The sequence below is a fragment of the Labrus mixtus genome, chromosome 21, assembly GCF_963584025.1.
Source record: "Labrus mixtus chromosome 21, fLabMix1.1, whole genome shotgun sequence".
Classification (NCBI taxonomy): Eukaryota; Metazoa; Chordata; class Actinopteri; order Labriformes; family Labridae; genus Labrus; species Labrus mixtus.
The window spans coordinates 17,997,785-18,016,332 of record NC_083632.1 but is presented as its reverse complement, the minus strand read 5'-3'; the positions used below and the strand labels follow the sequence as shown (position 1 = coordinate 18,016,332).

Genomic DNA, 18,548 nt, shown 5'->3' with positions numbered 1-18,548 from the left:
ATTATTTTTCTTTGGTGAATGCAATGTGCCTCCGTAGAAATCAACCTGGTAACTACTACATGTGTCCATTGCAGCTCTTGTCCTGTGCATGTTAGGGCTGGAGACTAGAAGACAGGAACTCAAACTTTATATCTATCAGCAGGAGTGGATCCAGAGGGGTGGCATGGGCCCCCCTCAAAATCTAATCGGCCAAAATCATTAACTGTGATTGGCTTTGTGCCTCGTCATGGCATGACTCATATGTGTTATGATAGTTTAACATTAGTGGTTAAAGTACATTTGATTAGTGGAGATAGACAGGGTAAATAGTAGCTATTTATTGGTGTGTCTATGCCGTAGGTTGTAAATCTGAATGGACTAAGCCTGAGTGACATCACCCATCTGATACTGCAGGGGGCGCTGGAGTCCCATCGGCGGCGGTCACCATGCTGAAAATGCGGACTCGTTCTAAATTTCAGACAACCTAACGACAAGTTTAGAGCTGGAGCTGAGGTGGGTTTTGAGCCTCTTGGAAAACCGTTACATCCTGCCCAACCTGTCAATCAGGTCAGCTACATGGAGCGGTGGAGAGTGTGCTGACTGGAAACATCACCCAGTGGTACGGGAACAACACTGTGCGTGACCGAAGAGCCCAGCAGAGGGTGCTGAAGACAGCAGAGTGTACCATGGGTGCAACACTCCCCACCCTCCAGGACATCTTCACAAGGAGGAGCACAGCCAGGGCAAACAGGATCATGAGTGATCCCCACCACCCAGGTAACGGACTGTTTACGTGGCTACCCTCTGGCAGGCGCCTTCGACACATCAAGGTGAACACAGAAAGACTCAGGAAGAGCTTCTTTCCTCAGGCTGTGCGGACTGTTAACTCCACTCTCCTCAGTTAAAAACAAAACAGACCTGTGATTACATGATGCACACACACCACACATTCCAATCTGCACATTGCACTTTGACACCCTGGACACTTTACACTGTTTACATTATTCTATATTCTATATTTTGTACATTCAAATAATTATTTTTAAATTTTTACATTATATTCTATTTTACTGGACCCTGGACACTTTACACACTGACACTTTACACTGTTTACATTACTCTATATTTTATATTTTGTACATTCAAATAATTATTTTTTTATTTTTTACATTATATTCTATATTACTGTATATATGTGTATTAGTAATTTGAGTGTTTATTGCATGGCCTTGCGGAACAGTCCTTACATTTCACTGCACATCTGTATGAGCATGTGACAAATAAAAATCTTGAATCTTGAATCTATTGTGAACAACGCTAATCCTTCATAAAATCAAAACGAATGAGTTATCCAAAAATTCATCCCCCCCTACAGTGTGTGCTCAAATCAGATCAATTTCGGGTTTTTTTTGCACAAGGCTGTAAACATGTTAATTTCTGCTGTAAAAAAAGGCTTCTTTTTTTTAATGAGTGTGTATGTGACGTCCAGTGCTTCTGCAACCTCAAGCAGACTCTTGACGAACTGTAGTACTGTAGAACTGTACTGCAGTTTCACATTGGCTTCATTTTGCCCTAACACTGGAGGTTGCCGCTTGGTCTATGAACACAAACTTCATGCCATCCTCATCAGTGCCCCAGTTGGGACAATCCAGTCAAAAGAGCCTGGGCACGCCCCTTTCTATCAGCTCAGAATATCTGCCAGTATTGGTCTATTACAATATTGCTTTTTTTTAAAATGATTATTATCTAATGTAGAAAACAATGTCATTGATAACAACAGTAGTGTGTCCAGCAGAGTGCGCTCTGATTCCATTGTTGTTATTCCCAGCACCTTCTGCTGCACAAACAGCAGAGCATCACCAAATACAATACATATATGATCCACTGTACTACAAAGTACCAAGTAAAAACAACAGATATTCAGTCATATTTTTTTTAACTAGTTTGGGTGCCAAAAATTTTGACAGGGTGAAGGAATTGTCCGGTATTAAAAACAAGAAATGACCCAATACTGGGTACAGAGTACTTCTATTATTTATATTAATATCATTTGATTTTTACATGAATTTTTACATGAATATACACTTACAAGTGTTGAGGTTTAAAAATCTGGTATCGTGACAACCCTAGTTCGGAGTAATGTGGTATTGTCATATTGTCTATATATATTGGCTATCTTTTTCAAATTGTAATCCTTTTGTTCCAGCTCGACAATACACTATAGTGGTCATCTGTGACTTTTTGCTTTGATCAGTCTCAGGAACACAATATCTTATGGGTTCTGATGGAGAGTGTAAAAGCATGCTTGAGATGCAGGGTACACCTGATAAGGTCAAAAGTCATGCAGAAAACCGAATGACAAAAACTGGGTTTCTGCAACAGCAAATAAACACTGGAACGCAATGTACACGCGAGTAGAAAAGCGTATGCCATCACTGAACTCAGTGGAATGTCATGCACGTCATCACCACGCTCACTCGCTTTCTATGAATGCGCCAAACAATTACCTGCTCCGTTTACAGAGCGGATAACTCGCACATTACACCGATTTATGTAAGAGGCAGGCAACCATTTACACTCTGGATTTACAGTTTCCCATCATGCACTTGTTTGGGCTGTGGTGAGGAAACCGGGGCATCTGGATGAAAAATTCACAGATGCAAACACAAGTTGCACATTTCAATTTCATATAGGTTTAATCAAGACACATATCGGCTCCTTTAACTGGCCGTAACCATGAAATAATAAATATTTTCCTCACAGAGAATTTTCAATCTAAAAGTGTGAAATACTTTTAGATTGAAATACTTAAAGCTTCTATGAGGAGTGTTTGGCTGGTCATAATACAGACTGAATTAAAATCGATGGTTCTATATGACTTATGAATGCAAAGAGAATATCAGCAACTAAACTGAAGTAATTAACAGCACACTGAAGAAGCTGTCTTTTTTACTTTTTCCACGTCAAAGATTCACAAAGATTGCTACATGTTACTCTTAAAAGAAAGCAGGATCAGAGTTTTTGTTTTATGGGCTGCTGAAATTGAAAAGTTCTTCACAGGAGCTTTAGAGGAAAAGCCACGCATTTAAAATCCTTCAGTATGACGAGCAAAATCTGTTTGATGCACCAAAAGTTAAAGTCTTAAAACAGACAAGCATTTCATTTTTCAACACTGGTGCATTAATTAGCTGTTAATGAGCAGCATTTCACTGATGGAGCTTTTGAGATGGAGCTAGTTTGTATTATGCAAATGTGTATAAAGATAATAGACAACAGACACATTGTTTCACAATAAGGCACGTAGCTGACCTGATTGACAGACGATGTAACGGTTTGTCGAGGGAAAGCAGCTGCCTACCAAAACGCTTATTGAAAACCAATCTGCTAACATTATGTCATCTTCAAACAACACTTTGCCTCCTTTTTAATGGCTTTTAAAGTCCCAATTGCTCCTGAACCGTCCTTACTGTGTTTGGATCTGTGCTGGACTGAGCCCAGCTGCCTTTCATTACTGCTAGTTAACGTGAGCTCGAGCCCGGTCACACTTTGGAACGACCCGCCTGAGGAGATAAGGCTTCTGTTGCTTTTTTATATTTATTTAAATATCTATCTCTACCAACATCATCACTTTTTATCTTCTTTTTTATTTGCTGTGATGTGATGTGATGTCATTTTCTTCTTCGATGCATATAATGTTCTCATCATTTTGATTACTTTTTAATTTTTTTCTTTAATTGTATTGTTTTGTGCTTTAACTGCCGTTGGAGACCTGCCTGTTGTATCTTTCTTTTTCTTTATATTTGCATATAAGATGATTTTCTTTACATAGTACCATCAGTGTGTGAATGTGTAGGTGTGACCTGTGCTGTAAAAGCGCTTTGAGTAGACAGAAGACTAGAAAAGTGCTCCATTTACCATTTACAAGTGGAAGAAAGCAGAACACAAGAGGACTCATCAAACAGTTTGATTAATATTTTTATTATTGAAAAAATAATGAGTATCAGGTTTATAGTTGTGGAGGGACTTAGACAGTTTCAGTTCCTCTCCGTATGTACACTGATGATATTTCCTGTTCTGTTTCAGGCTCATTTATAAGACATGTTAAATCCAGCATATCAAAAATCAAACACGCCTCAAAATCCACTATGAGAAGTTTTCAGAGCTCAGATTCTGTTACAGGGCTCAGCGGAGCGGAGCGCACCGCACCGGGCTCAGTTCCTCTTCAAACTCCACCTACACATCGTTTCCCTCAGGCGTCACATTAAAGACACAGAGGGGGATCACCCAGAAGAAGAGTACGGGAGGATATCACAGCCAATCAGAGAGGGGGCTTTTTTTTGTGAACTATAAAAATATAATTTTTGGTAAAAAAAAAAAATAATAAATAAAATCTTAATGAATGAAGGTCGAGTTAATCAGACAGATGCAGTGGCAGGTTTGATTCAGTGTGAGAGCTTGTTTGAACCAGAGACTGAATATAAGAAGTGGACGTAGCCTTGCGTTTGGGAATTAGTTCTTCATTTATATATATCTTTTTTTTTAATCCCAGCTGTGATCGGGCGATCTGTACACCCTGGACTGGTCGCCAGTTAAACACACGGCTGACATATAGAGATATATATACATACAGACAAACAGCCACACTCACATTCACACCTACGGGCAATTTAGAGTCTCCAATTTACCTAACGAGCTGTCTTTGGACTGTGGGAGTACCCTAGAGAACCCACGCATGCCAACTCCACTTGGTAAATGGACTTGAGCTTATATAGTCTTATTTCTATTCTTCTGACTAGTCAAAGTGCTTTTACACCGCATGTCACACCTACACATTCACACACTATGTAGAGGGAGCATCAGCAGTAACTAATCCCATTCATACGCAAAGCAGAAGGAGCAATTCGAGGTTAAGTGTCTTGCCCAAGGACACATCAGACATGTTGCTGCAGGAGCTGGGGATCGAACCCCTGACCTTCCGGTTAAGAGAAGACGACTCTACTACTGAGCCACAGCCGCCCACTGTGAGGCAACAGCACTAACCACTACACCACCATCACCACCTTATTAGTTTTAATGGGACCATTTTACTGAGGTAAGAAATAAACTACAAATAGGGTTGTTTAATCACCACCTTTAAAAAATAAAAAAATACCTTACTTCTATTTGCAACAAGTCGCCCCCTGCTGGCCATCAGAGATTATGCAGGTTTAAGGCACTTCATCATTGGCTTCATTTCTAAATCAAACAGCCTTTGTCCACTTCTTATAAACACTCAAGGATTTGAACTTTTTCTCTTCGATCTGACATAAATGCAGCTGAAAGATCAAACAGACACCACTGTCTCAGACGATGTACTCACATTACTGCTGTCCATGTTTTCAAAGCATCCCATGGGGTTTTAAAAATGTATGTCCAATATTATTTTTCTTCACATACAAATGGCTTCTTTGTAGGAGCATCCTTGGACAACTCCACAGGTAACAATACTCTCAGCACGGTCTGCTGCACACATTACAGAGCCTCACAATGAACCCACTACAATGTGTATAATGATCTTAAATATTCTTAATGGAGTTTTTTTGTTTCAGAAATAGCCTTCTGTATACCTTTGCATAGTCATTCAAGTACAAAAAAATTTAACCATCCTCCATTTTTTAAATATCCTCCTCTCATTTAAAAGGAAAACATCCTGCACACTACTCTTGCTCGGCATCCCTAATTTATTTGAAAAGAATCACAAAGTTTCGATCCCTCTGTACCTTCGTCAGGTGTTCTCATTCAGACAATTGGTGATACCGAGCCAGAGTAGTGGGCAGAATTTTATGTAGACTACGCACTTACTTCACGAGATAGTTTAATGTGGGAAAAACTCCTTTAAAGGTCACATATTATCCTCCTTTTCAAAAAGTTTAAATAAGTCTCAAAGCTCCCCAAAACATGTCTGTGAAGTTTCTTGTTCTAAATCCACTTTGATCCTGTATTTGATCATGTCTATAAACCCCTCTATTTCAGCCCTGCTCAGAACAGGCTGTTTCTGTGTCTGTAGCTTTAAATGTAAATGAGCTGTGTCTGACCACGCCCCCCTCTCTGGAAGCGTTTGGGTGGCTCGGACTGTCCTGCACCTTGGTCAATTGTTTACTGTGAGAAGGCAGACTCAGAGGGCAGAACCTAGCTGTGGGAGTGTCATCCAACTGGGGGAGGGGTTACTCCCCTTTGTGATGTCATGAAGAGAAAATCTCCAAACGGCCTGTTTGAGGACACATTTTCTGTAAAGTGGAGCAGGCAGAAGACAGAGAGGATGGACTTTTCTCATAATTGGTGGTTTTGTAGACAGACTAGGGACACTTATTAGTGTTAAATAAAATTAATTTTATTTTAAATTAATAAATTGCTTGAATTAAATATTATGTACAATTTACCATGTTTTTCTGACCATTAAGAAATATATCTCTCTCTGAAGAGTAATGCCTTGGTCGGTCTTTATAAACTTTTCTTAAGCTACAATGAAGTCGCCCCTTTTTATCGTCATTTCTGTTTTAATTTCCCTGTGATGTGATGTCGTCTTCTTGCTGACTTTTTATCTTTGATTTAATTTTCTTTATTGTACTGCTTTACAGCTTTACAGCTTTAACTGCCCTTTGAGACCTGCCTGTTGTATCTTTCTTATTCCTTGTATTTGCATTGATAATAATTGTGTGCATTATTCTGTTCGGCCTGGCTGTTGATGTTTATTCTGTTATTGTCCTGAGTTCCTGCCTTTGCTTTCTCTATAAAAGCACGTTGTAAACATCCATCTTTAAAGGTGCTATATGAATAAAGTTATTTTTATTTTTAATGGGCTGCTTGAACCTGAGCTGATATGACCCTGCAAAGAAAAGAGTTGGTTGAATAGAACTGATGAGGACATGTTTCTGAATGCTCTGGTAACGCTTTGAAAGGGCCTGCAGTAATGTTCAGTACATCCATCTGTGGCTGAAAACATGCCACGCCCCCCTCTCTGGTTCTGCAGGATGAGTGAGACCGGTTTGAAATCACATGAGAAAAAAATTACATTTATTAATGAGATCAAAAGGGACAAATCAAAACAACATTTTAAAAAAACCTGTTAAGAGAGACAGAAAATAAATCTTGTTCTGACTTAAACCCTCGTGGTCGTAAAGAGAGCAACTGCAATGTAAACGAGTATAGAGCATAAAAGCAACATGGAGCCAAAGAGGCAACAAAGAGTTATTGTCAACCGGACACTTTTGCATCTTAACCATCAGCAGTGGAAAAAGGTCAGAAGCACAGTTGAACATCTGCTGAGAACATCTGGACTGCACATGCTCAGTGTGCTCCTTCCTGACGGGATGCAGCGTGTTCAGTAAAGTGACAGAACCATCAGTGTGACGGCCTCATGTTGGTTTCCAGTACGAGTACAAGGTGCATCCAGACATTGTACTGAGACGTTGTGATGGCAGAGGAGGTGGGCCGTGGAACTCTTTCATGACTTTGAAGAACAACCTGCAACATGCTATGTCTGCTTTTGTTTGCCTTTAATGTGACATTATAATTTGACAATATTTGAGGGCTGGAGCACATTACCAAATTACTCATTCATGTATTTTTGTTAACTGTTTGCACATTATCGGTTTGATGATTTAGACTTCTTCTATCCCAAAAAGGTGGCCTTTGGAATACTTTAGTACTTCAGCAGTTTCCTTTATGATAAATGTATCCTTTACAAAATATATTATAAAAAACATATGCCATGTAACACTTCTATTTCCTGATTGGCGGATTTGTATCCCCTCACTTTGTGTTGCTGTGCCTTGAGCGAGCTGTGGATGTTTGTAAAAGGGCCCACCTTCCCTGAAATCAAACGTCTCAGTAACGCAGACTGATCAGAGGAGTTTAAAGAGACGAGTTGCATCACCATGAGTCGGCCAGTCATCAAACCAATGCCCTGTACAGTTTTGCATGATATGGTTTTTTGTGAGTTAGCTGAGAGAGAGAAAAAAAAACAACAACAACAGGCTTAAAACCCAGAGAGGAGATTCACAAAGCTGCCGGAATGATCATAAATCAACATTTTAAAAAACAGAGACGACATGGAGACATCCACAGAACGTAAGGCAGTGATTTCAAAAATAAAACAAAAACATAAAAAGAGTCTGTCCTCTAATTCCTGTAAACATCCTTTTTCATATTGATTAATTCAAAAACAAAGAATCACGTTTATATAAAGCAACGTTAGAGAAAAATATGATATTCTTATAGTTCATCGTCTCTTTTGGTTTCCGTACAAATCATAGAACATCTAATCCGAGGTTAATTTACAAAAAGATCAGGAGTCACTTATTGTTCATTATATTCATAATATCTTACAAGCTACATACACTGAAGAGGCCTGTGCATATTATCGGTTAGAATCAAAGTGGCCAACTGGAGCAGCACATTTCAAAAGCAGCTCCAGTGTTAGTGTGGAGACACGCGACGCGAGGGGCGTTCAAAGCAACGGCTGAGCAGTTTAGCAGGATACATGAAAAACATTACAACCAAAGATCTGAAGATAACGTTTTAGGCCGAGTTAAAAATCCTTAAAATGTCTGTTTTTATCATCTCTAATATGTGAGACGAAGCATTTCAGCTGCTGAATGAATGTAGGGGTGGACTAACATTTAGGCTGACTGCACATCAGACTGACATGAGGATGGGTTATTACGTCCTAAACGCTGTCACGCTGTCTTCTGTATTCAAGCTGTCCTGGTCTTCAGTGGACGCTTCATTGAAGAGTCATTTCATACAAACATTTACGCCTTCTTTCGTTGAGAATCTATTTGGTCTGGATGAAATGAAAAGGGCACGAATGCAAGGAAACCCTTTGTCCTTCCTTGAGTCTTCACAGCTAAATGAAGATCACTGATTTTAACCAAAGTCTGTGTATAAGAAGTGGACGTAGCAACCATGAGTTCACCCATTGGTTTGACTGAAGCTTCCAGTTTGGCTTTTTTTTTTTTACCGTCGCCATCTTGGTTTTTTTTTTTTTGCCAGCAGTGACTGAGGTTAGACGACGAGAATAAAAGTGCTAAGAAAGCGCTTAAGAAGGCGCTAGCTTGACAACAAGGTGCTTTTAAAATTCAGTTACTTCGATTTGAAATGTGATCTTTCTTTTTTCAATAAATGAGCATTAAACAAAAAAAGAGCATCTGACTCCTCAGAGGGTGTGTTAGTTCTCCTGAATCATATCAAGATTTTTTTTTTTAGATATCTGGGGTAGAAATCACTCAATCAAAAGAGGTTAACACAGGGGTTCTCAACCGGTGGGTCGGGACCCAAAAGAGCTGTTCAAACACGTTTGTTTTGATCCGTTTCTTTGTTCTGTCCAACCTGCATAAACGTTCATGAATTAAATCGGATGGGTTGAAAAATATCTGAAAATTTGGCTCGAGATCGTCTTGGGTCCTTCAGCTAAATGAGTCATTATCACGGGGGAACAGAGTTTAAGTTAAACGTGTGGATGCATGTCTGCTCAGGGCTTCTGTAACAAAGACCCCTTGTTTTTATTGAAGAAGACTTGAGACTAATTAAAAAACGATACTGAGGTAATAAATCACGGAGAGAAGGAGGCTCATTTTCTTTTGATCTCCCCCTGCTGGCCAATAAAAGGCACTTCAGCATTGGCTTTGCTTCTCAGACCTCAGGCTACATCCACTTCTTACCGTTCAGTCGATGGTTTCTATTTTAAAGCTTTGGGTTTAGGACAGTTCCACAGTTTTATAAAAACAAACTAGAAATCTTCAGTGTCAGTCTGTGCATCAGCCTCAAACATTTAGTCGACCCTACAATTAAAAAAAAAAAAAAAAAGCAACATTAAGCAGTTGTTACCACTTGAAAATAGATAACTGATGTCTCTTATAAGAGAAAGCACCTGATTATCTGCTCCAAGTAAAAAAAATAATAATCCAAAAGAATAAAGAAACCATTCAGTTGCTGTCTTACTCACTTTAGCATTCTGTCACTCTCGGGTGAGTCGGTCAGTTGACTCCCGTTAAAGCAGCAAACATGTCTTTACAATCAAACACCCTTTGCAAAGTTCGGACATATTAGTTTATGTCACGCTAACATGAGTTAGCCTATCACAGTATCACATGTCACTTCTGTCATTTAAAATTAAATAAAAGAATTTAACAGGGAAACTGTTGATTTTCATATTCCGGCCGAGCTAATAATCAATTCATTACATAATAATAATAATAATAATAATAATAATAATAACTTAAAATCATATCATAACACGTTGTTATTGTCAAAGCAATGGCCACCAATCATGAGAAATGTAGCCTCTGACTTAAAGGAAAGAATGGAAGTACAAGGTATAATCTTGTTCCTAAAACGAGGGCAAGGTGTGGAGCCTGGGGGCGGGGGGGTGGGGGGGGGCACCGAATGACTGCACCAAACACAGCAAAGAGCACGAGCTTCAGACAGGAGAAGATTTGGCAGCTAAACATGTGCACCATGGTTAAAACATAACACGACATGTAAGGTCATGGGGTCAAGGGTCAAGCGGTTCAACACTCAACATTTACGAGATAAGGTCGACGATGAGATCAAATACACGGATTAAGACAAAAATGAAAAACGATCGCTTAGAGCCGAACAACCAACGCAGCGTGACGACCGGCTTGCTGAGAGGATAATAAGTAGTAATGTTTTCTTACAGTAAAGTTACCTGAGTTAGATACCTGTAGACAGTGGTTTAAACTTTTAAAAAAACAAGAAAAAAAACAACAAGATGGAAACCCGACTTAAACACAACATTTTCAGCGTTTCTTGAATTTACTCAAAGCTCAAACACTTACAGCAAATATGTGCAGAGAAAACCTAGAGAGGATCCCAGTGAAAAAAACTGATTGGACTATTCAATGATGGCTTCATTGGTTTCCATGGAGACGATGATTCTAAACTCCAGTTTCTTTTTCAATCTGTCTCTGTACTTTAAAATTGAATGGAGGTCGGTGCTCTTTAGAGACAAAGAGTACACGATAAAATAAAAAAAGGGTTTTAAAATAAGTAAATTGGTGTATAATTTAATCAGAGGACTAGCAGCTTTTTGTCAAACAGCATTTTCTTCAATTGCATTTGAAGTTGACTGTAGATCTGAGAATTTGTAGAGTTTGTCTGAGCTTCTGTAAATTGTGCAGCTGAAGATGTTGTGTTCAAGCCGAGGGTCCAAATGCCTTCATGAATCGATTAGTGCATCATGTAGTTCTGCTGATCACAGGTAAAAACACAGCAGTCAGTTTCTACCGTGTACACACACGTACACACACAGGTACACACACACACACACACACACACACACACACACACACACACACACACACACACACACACACACACACACACACACACACACACACACACACACACACACACACACACACACACACACACACACACGACTGACAGACCATCAAACCAGGTGAGATGATGATGATGATGATGACGATGACGGTTCTAGTTTAATATTCACTTCTTTGATTCTTCCCTCTCCTCTCTGAAAGTTTCTTGAAAAGACAGGAGTGGGGGTTGATAGGAGGCGAGGGGGGTGGGGGTGGGGGTGGGGGGGCAGAGGGGAGAAATGGGGAGCAGGTGAGGAGAGGGAGGGGGGAGGAGGGGGAGCTCTAGGCGGAGTCACAGAGGATCTGCTCCAGCACCGTCAGCAGGTTTTTGAGGCCGTAGACGTATCCGTGATCGGGGCTCTCGCTCGGGAAAACGTGGGCAAAGTCGATCATCCTGACCTCCACCTCCGCCTCTCCTCCGCTCCCCTCTGTTGTGTCACCTCCTTCGCCTTTCAGTATCTCCTCCCCTGTTCTCCTCCTGCTACTGTCCTCCTTCTCTCCGTCCTCGTCCGTCCCTTCCAGTCGTGATTTGTTTCCGTTTCCGTTTGGCGCCTGCTGCGACTCGCCTGTCCGTTTCCACGCCGAGTTGTCTTCTTCACACAGTGCCGACGTTTTATCTCCAGAGTCCGCGCTCACTGTCGTCTCCATGGTGTCACTTGCTCCGCTGTTGCCATGGAGATGACCCTTAGCACAGTGATGGTGGCCCCCTTTCGTGTGGTTGGCGTAGATGGTGGCAAGGCTGTAATCCCAGGGCATAGACGCCTGAATGTTGTTGTTGTTGTACTCAGCTACTTCCTCCTCTTGCCCCGCCCCGTCCTGTCTCGCCGTCCCCTCGACGACCACGCCGCTGTCAGCCGCTGACGACAGCTTGCTGGTTTTCTCTGCAGTCGGGCTGATGGAAGGCGTGCTGAGAGGGGAGGGGAGGGAGCATGGGGAGCGAGAGGAGGGGAGACCCTCATAGACGAAGAGAAGGGAGCTGGCGTAAAAGGTGAGCTGCTGCTGGGACGCGAACCAGCGGAGGATCTGCTGCACTCTGCGGATGCTGGCTGACACGGCGTCCCTCCTCAGATTGACACCGTTACGGAAAAATTTTGCCAGGCCTGCAGGAGAGGAGAGAAGAGGAATAAATCCTTCTGTCCTATTGGCTGCTCCTCTCCGGGCATGCAAACGATGAAGCTTGTGAACATTTAAGATATCCATAAAACCAAAGATAACACATAAGAAGACGACGTATGTTTATACTTCACCATATTAAAAGCATTCTGATTAGAGATTCAAACTTCACTGTTTCATGTACCCTGAATAAAATATCCTGTTAATACATGCATCAAGCATTTCATCAGAATAAAAACATTCAAATAAGCCCACAGTTATCCGGCAGGTCTAATCTGCAGGAGAAAAAGCTGCTCTTTCTGCCTGTGTTATAAACAATCATCGCTGCACGTCTCCACATATTGCCCCTTTGTCGCCCCCTTGCTGTTGGACAGAGACTTCATTCTCCTCCTCTCTCTTGTCTGAGTTTCAGGATGTCTGTCATTGAACTTTTTCCTTTCATTTCTCGAAAATGGACCACCATTGTTTACTTGCAGAATGTTTTTTTTCTCTTCTATTCTCCTGCATGTAATAATCCAGAGATCTTTTAATGTCTCCAGTATAAAAAAAGTATTGTCTGCAACAGACCGGCTTTGCTTTGCTCCCTCAGTGTTTAAACTTGGGGCAGACATGCACAGTAACAGTAATCGTATCAGCAATCAGGAGCAGCCAGATCAAGTGTTTCTATCTGAATGGGCGGACCGGACCAGTCTCTTACAAGTGAGGTGTTAACATGAAGCATAAAGGGCCGCCGGATAGCCTAGCGGTTATGTTGTGCGCTCTCTGTACAGAGGCTGCAGTCCTCGTCGCAGCGGTCTCGGCCCTTGTCACCCCCCCCCCCCATTCTCCCTGAACACATTTCCTGTCTCTCTTTAGCTACCCTGACCAATAAAGAAACTGAACATGAAGCATTCTTATTCTGATCAGGTCCATGTAAGGACAGCTAATGACACCGTAACATCAAATCATTTTGAAGCCCCAAGCATAGCATCTTTGTTCTTTGGAGCCATATTTAAGGACAGGGAGGATTTCATTTGCTTCCAATCTGATGCCACTGACGAGCTCAATTTGCTCGCCTAACTTTTCTTTTTCTTTATATGTATCTTGATAAGACTGTTTTTTGGATTGTATATCTTGATGCTTGTCTCGATTACTTATTACTCTTACTGTAACCTCTCTACTCATTCTGTAACCTGCATTATTCATAAAGTGATTTTTTAGGGAATAAAATAAGTGTGATTTGGGTTAGTAGTATCATACAATCCAACTTCTTTTTACAAGTAGTGTTGCTGCCCTCTGCTGGCGATAACATAGAATACAGGTTTTTAGCTTTATGTTTGAATTAAAGAGTTAGGGCTGAGTTCTTCTGTGCAGACTTTGGCCCAAATTTTACAAACCCAAAAACTCTTCATGAACTTTTATACATGAAAAGAAAATTACTAAATTGCTAAAATCTACACACAAAAGGTTGATTGTGAAAGGACAAATAATATCCCCGCCACAAACACACATGTACCATCTTTGATGGTGTCCTTCACAAGTCCCCTCCCGTAGTGCTGGTCGTACGAGTCAAACGTGTCACTGCACACCTTGTACACCTGAAAAACAACAACATTCATGTTAAGGTGCTGTCCCTTTAAAGGCTTTATATGCGATTTTTCACACTTAAATATAATAGAAATCAAGTATCTCCTCTGAATATAACTGTGAGTCATGACTGTCTACAATGCGTGTAACACCCGAGTCCCACTGTCTGTGATGCTTTCCGAGTCATATTTTCTGTTTGTTGACATCGCCGGCCCGACGGCTGACTCCTCCCCTCACGAATAAAAGTTGTTTAATTGAGGGACTAGAGAAAAGAAGAATAACATACTGTACTCACTGCTTAACTGTGTTTCTAGATCACGGTCATTTCGGGTAAATTTACATGCAGTGTTAAGATACGAGCATGTTAAAGATCACTAGCATTAGCATGCTAACCCACAATGCACCGCAAGTTGTTTCGGTTTCATGCTGGTGCTCAAGGGCGACATCTGCTGGATCAAAAAATCGCATATAAAGCCTTTAAATAAATTTTAAAAAACTTTTATGCTGACGTGTCAAAACAGTTCAGGATCATTTGTTGTAAACTGAGTGCAAATGAAAAATAAATCTGTTTTTTTCCCTCACTTGTTAAACATCACCTCCCTCTAGTGGCCCAAAGCTACGCCCACTTCTGCCCCCACATGACATTAAAGTGGGTCCAAGAGTCTCCTGCAGGTTAAGCTGCAGCATGATACCAGCTCAGTGCAGAAGACTGAGAGTCAGCTGCTATCAGCCCTCCATCAGGAGGATCATGTCCACTAATTAGTTTCCTCTGTATCTAAACACACAGCTGAGATTAGGACGGGAGTTTTTCCTCGCTAAGGGCCATGTTCTGGTTTGAACCCTTTGTTACAAAAGAACCCAACGTATTCCTGATGTCTATGTTCTTAAACTTGGGCTGAAGTGACATTGAACAATTATTGGTTTCCTTTAACTCTTATTAACTGCTTTAATCATCATCATTAGACAACTATTATAATAACAAAATACCATAAGCTAATCAATAAAACTATAAAGGATTTAAAAAAAGATTATAACACACTGAAAGCTAATCCATAAAGTAGAATAGAATAGGATTAGATGTCAATCAATGAAACAGACTATAGTATGAATTATGTTGAAAATACATAAAATCTAATTAAATCCAGTTAAAGTGGGACTAAGAAGAACGTCCTACCCCTCTAAACTCTGAACACTCAAAATAAATCCCACATCAGTCAGGCTCTGTGTATAAGTATAACGTATATTTGTGCAGCTTCAAGTCAAAGACCATGAAAAAGGCTCTTATTTGATCGTACAATGTTTCAGTCTAACCGACCTTCATCAGGTATAATGGCAGAAAGAAAACATTTCCATGTACAGTATGTATATACACAACCAAAGAGACTGCCTCAGTTTGTCATCATCCAATCAGAGAGTCGCTGAGATTGATGATCGCCTGAAGCTGCTTAGTCCATTATCAGCCAGGGAAGAGTTCAAAGACCATGATAATAAATAAAGGTTAAATGTATTACGACATTATGTACAAGACAGAGACCGTGCTCAGGCCCCGTTAGTCCTGGAGCAGTGTGAGTGCAGGCCAGCAGGGGAATGGAGAGGGGGGGTAAATCGTGCTAAAGCAAGGTACAGGACAACTTTGCCTAGTGTGACTGTGCCCTTATACCCCACACATTGAAAAGTAGGTTTCATCATAGCATCCATTCAGCTGAAAGTCAGGAATGTAGTTCCTGTCAAAGAGTCAGATAAAACCCTCCTGAGTGTTTGCTTTCTATAGAGTGAGGCCTGAAAGACGTCCATTGAACTTTAACACAGATCAAACATGAATTTTACCTTCTGTAAATTTACCTTCGCCCATTTCCATAGCAATCACACACACATATGTCCAGAAGTGTAAGGTACATTTACGATGCGTTTACAAAGGGTGTAGACACACAGCCACTAAGTACAGTCATCTGTACTGAGGGTGGGTTAGACAAACACCACCAGGCCTCTCAGGACAAACACTCAATGTCTTTACTATGCCATATGCCATTTTTTTACCTCCTGCAATTGCACTTTATAACAACTCCCCTTCAAGTAAGGACAGAAGACATTTAAACTTTTAAACTTTAGCCTGAGTTACATATATCATATATCAAACTGTATTGTGGGCTCATGTTTTTTGTATGAGTGGGATATGTATGTATATATGTGTTGTGTGTTTGTATGTATGCTGGCTGCTGGAACACCTAAATTTCCCTGCTGGGATGAATAAAGTATAGCTTATCTTATCTTTATCTTATAACACCCCTCCCACAATCAACTCCATTACAGCAGAGATAAGCTGCTGTGGAGGGCTGTGCAATGAATGACAAGTTCATCGTATCACAATCTGACCATTCACAAGAAACACACAGCCGAAGTCAGAACTTATCCCAGTGGATAAAAAATGATTGTATGTAAAAAAAAATGCATGTGTACATTTGACCTTTTGGAAGCAGCTCTGTGTTAGCTGTGTTTTGTGCAAGCTAGCTACCCTCAGGTTAAATGGTGACGATTCATTGGGAAGAAGAACTGCTCTTTGGATTGATATTGGATCAGGACATGTTGTTGCACAGGTGTTGGGTACAAAAATAAAGAATAACAGACATTAGAAAGACTGTGAGTTATAAGAGGCACTTTCAGTCCAACTAGGACCAACGGCGTACGATCTCCTTGGAGTGTCAGGGCCTTTAGTAGATGCTACACTCGGTTACCTTAAAAAAAACAACTAATTTAAAAAGTAAGTATTCAAAATCAAGCCCATTTCTGTCCTTTAAAAGAGATGATTAAATTTATACTTCATCCAAACAATTAAGACTTCCTGAAAAACCCTGGATCTCAATCAGAAAACAGGTCATTAGCTGGGTGTCTTCTGTTTGCAGACAGGAAACTTCAACCAGCACAATTACTGAAGATGATGCTGACAGCAGCTTGCAATGGAAACTGATCAAAGTGATAAAAGGTTTGGATGTTTGAGAAGAGCTTCTTCAGTTCCTTCCTGTAAAACAAACTAATGAGGCGCTGACATGATGCGTGTTTACTCCTCCACAGCCTGCAGCCAGGGAGAGGAGTCTCCAGAGAGTCAACACACTCCTTCAGATAAACAACAGCTACTTACTGCACACGGGCGGACATGAACGTTTTGTGTCTGTTTGTGTGTGGATGGAGTTAACCAGTGAGCCATTATGTCATATGTCATGTTGGTCCACACGGTAATGTTGTTCAATACCTTGTGGTTTAAACGATACAATCTCTGCTATTTGAATGATTGATAGAATCAAGACAATTAATATCCAACATCTATTTCATAAGACTTGAGCGTTGACGAGGAATGAATCCATCAAAAGTTGCAGTGAAAACCACACATTCCTTCACCTGGCGACATTGGGCCAACTCTCTTCTTGAAATTGTTCAGATGGAATGGTCTGTGGCCTGAATGCATGGGGCCAGCCTTAAGACCCTCAAAGCATGGGATGCAGCCTACAATACAGTTAAGGACAGTGTGCAGCGTGCTTGACCTGAAATGTGGTTTTATTATCTATGTTGTCCTTGAGAGATCCGGGGTGGGGATGTATGTGGGGTCGCCACGGGGTGGATGGGGATGGGGGGGAAGGTTTGGAAGTTTGATTGATCCTGATGTTTGCACATATGCACTTTTATACATGTATGTGCTCTAGGGGGGTAAAGGGGAAAACAGTTGTAATATATGATTGTACATTTCTAAAAAAATAAATTGATTACAAAAAAATAATAAAGTTGCAGTGAAACTCCTGCACACTTTCTAAAAAGCACAAAACATTGGAAAAGTTTCAGTAAATGTTGCCAAGGTTTTTGTGCCTTTTAGAAAGTGTGTGGGAGTTTGTTTGCAGATTTTGTTCATTGAGAACAAGAAATGTCTAAATATCTGGTGACCTTTATTCTTGTTGCCGTGGTACTGAAACAGTAACGCGTTAGTTTAACACCACTGCTATCTGCGGTAACTAGTACCAAATGAGTTACTTTCAATTCAATAAAGCCGTTACAGTTACTGACATTTAAGAGCACTCGTTGTTCATTACTTAGTATGTGAAACAGCCGACAACAAGCGGTCGAGGTTACGCTAACATTCTGGTATAGTGACAGCCCAACCTCACAGCATATGTGATGTGTATGATTTCTTACTTCTGTGACGAGTCACTACAGCTGGAGGGTTTCTCTCAGATTTAGTTCTGCGGCATTCAAGCTAGATCAAGGATTTTCATCAGTGGGCCGTGTGATGAATCACCGCTGTGTTCACTCATTCTGCTTTAGATAGTGATGTTAATGAAACTGAAAATCTCTGAGACTACTGTGATACTCTCAGGTCATATCAGGGGTTTAAGGCTTCGATTGGCAGCATTACAAAAATAATTTAAAAATGTAAATGTTCTTTTAGAGGGCAACATGATGCACATGGATGTACAATAACCAGCTTTGATTAACTTGTTTTGACAACCTGTTGTTATTTTC

The 18,548-nt window shown here is 40.7% G+C and overlaps 1 protein-coding gene across 1 annotated transcript in view; it reads right to left on the bottom strand.

Annotated features, from left to right (window-relative positions):
* Positions 1–3,936: 3,936 nt before the first annotated feature.
* ipmkb (inositol polyphosphate multikinase b) overlaps positions 3,937–18,548 on the bottom strand; it is a 28,487-nt gene continuing 13,875 nt past the window's right edge. The window contains exons 6-7 of the mRNA XM_061028801.1: positions 13,972–14,053; positions 3,937–12,463 (exon numbers count right to left, since the gene is read on the bottom strand). Coding sequence (XP_060884784.1) covers positions 11,646–12,463; positions 13,972–14,053 — 900 coding nt within the window. The 3' untranslated portion in view covers positions 3,937–11,645. The remainder of the gene's footprint in view (positions 12,464–13,971; positions 14,054–18,548) is intronic.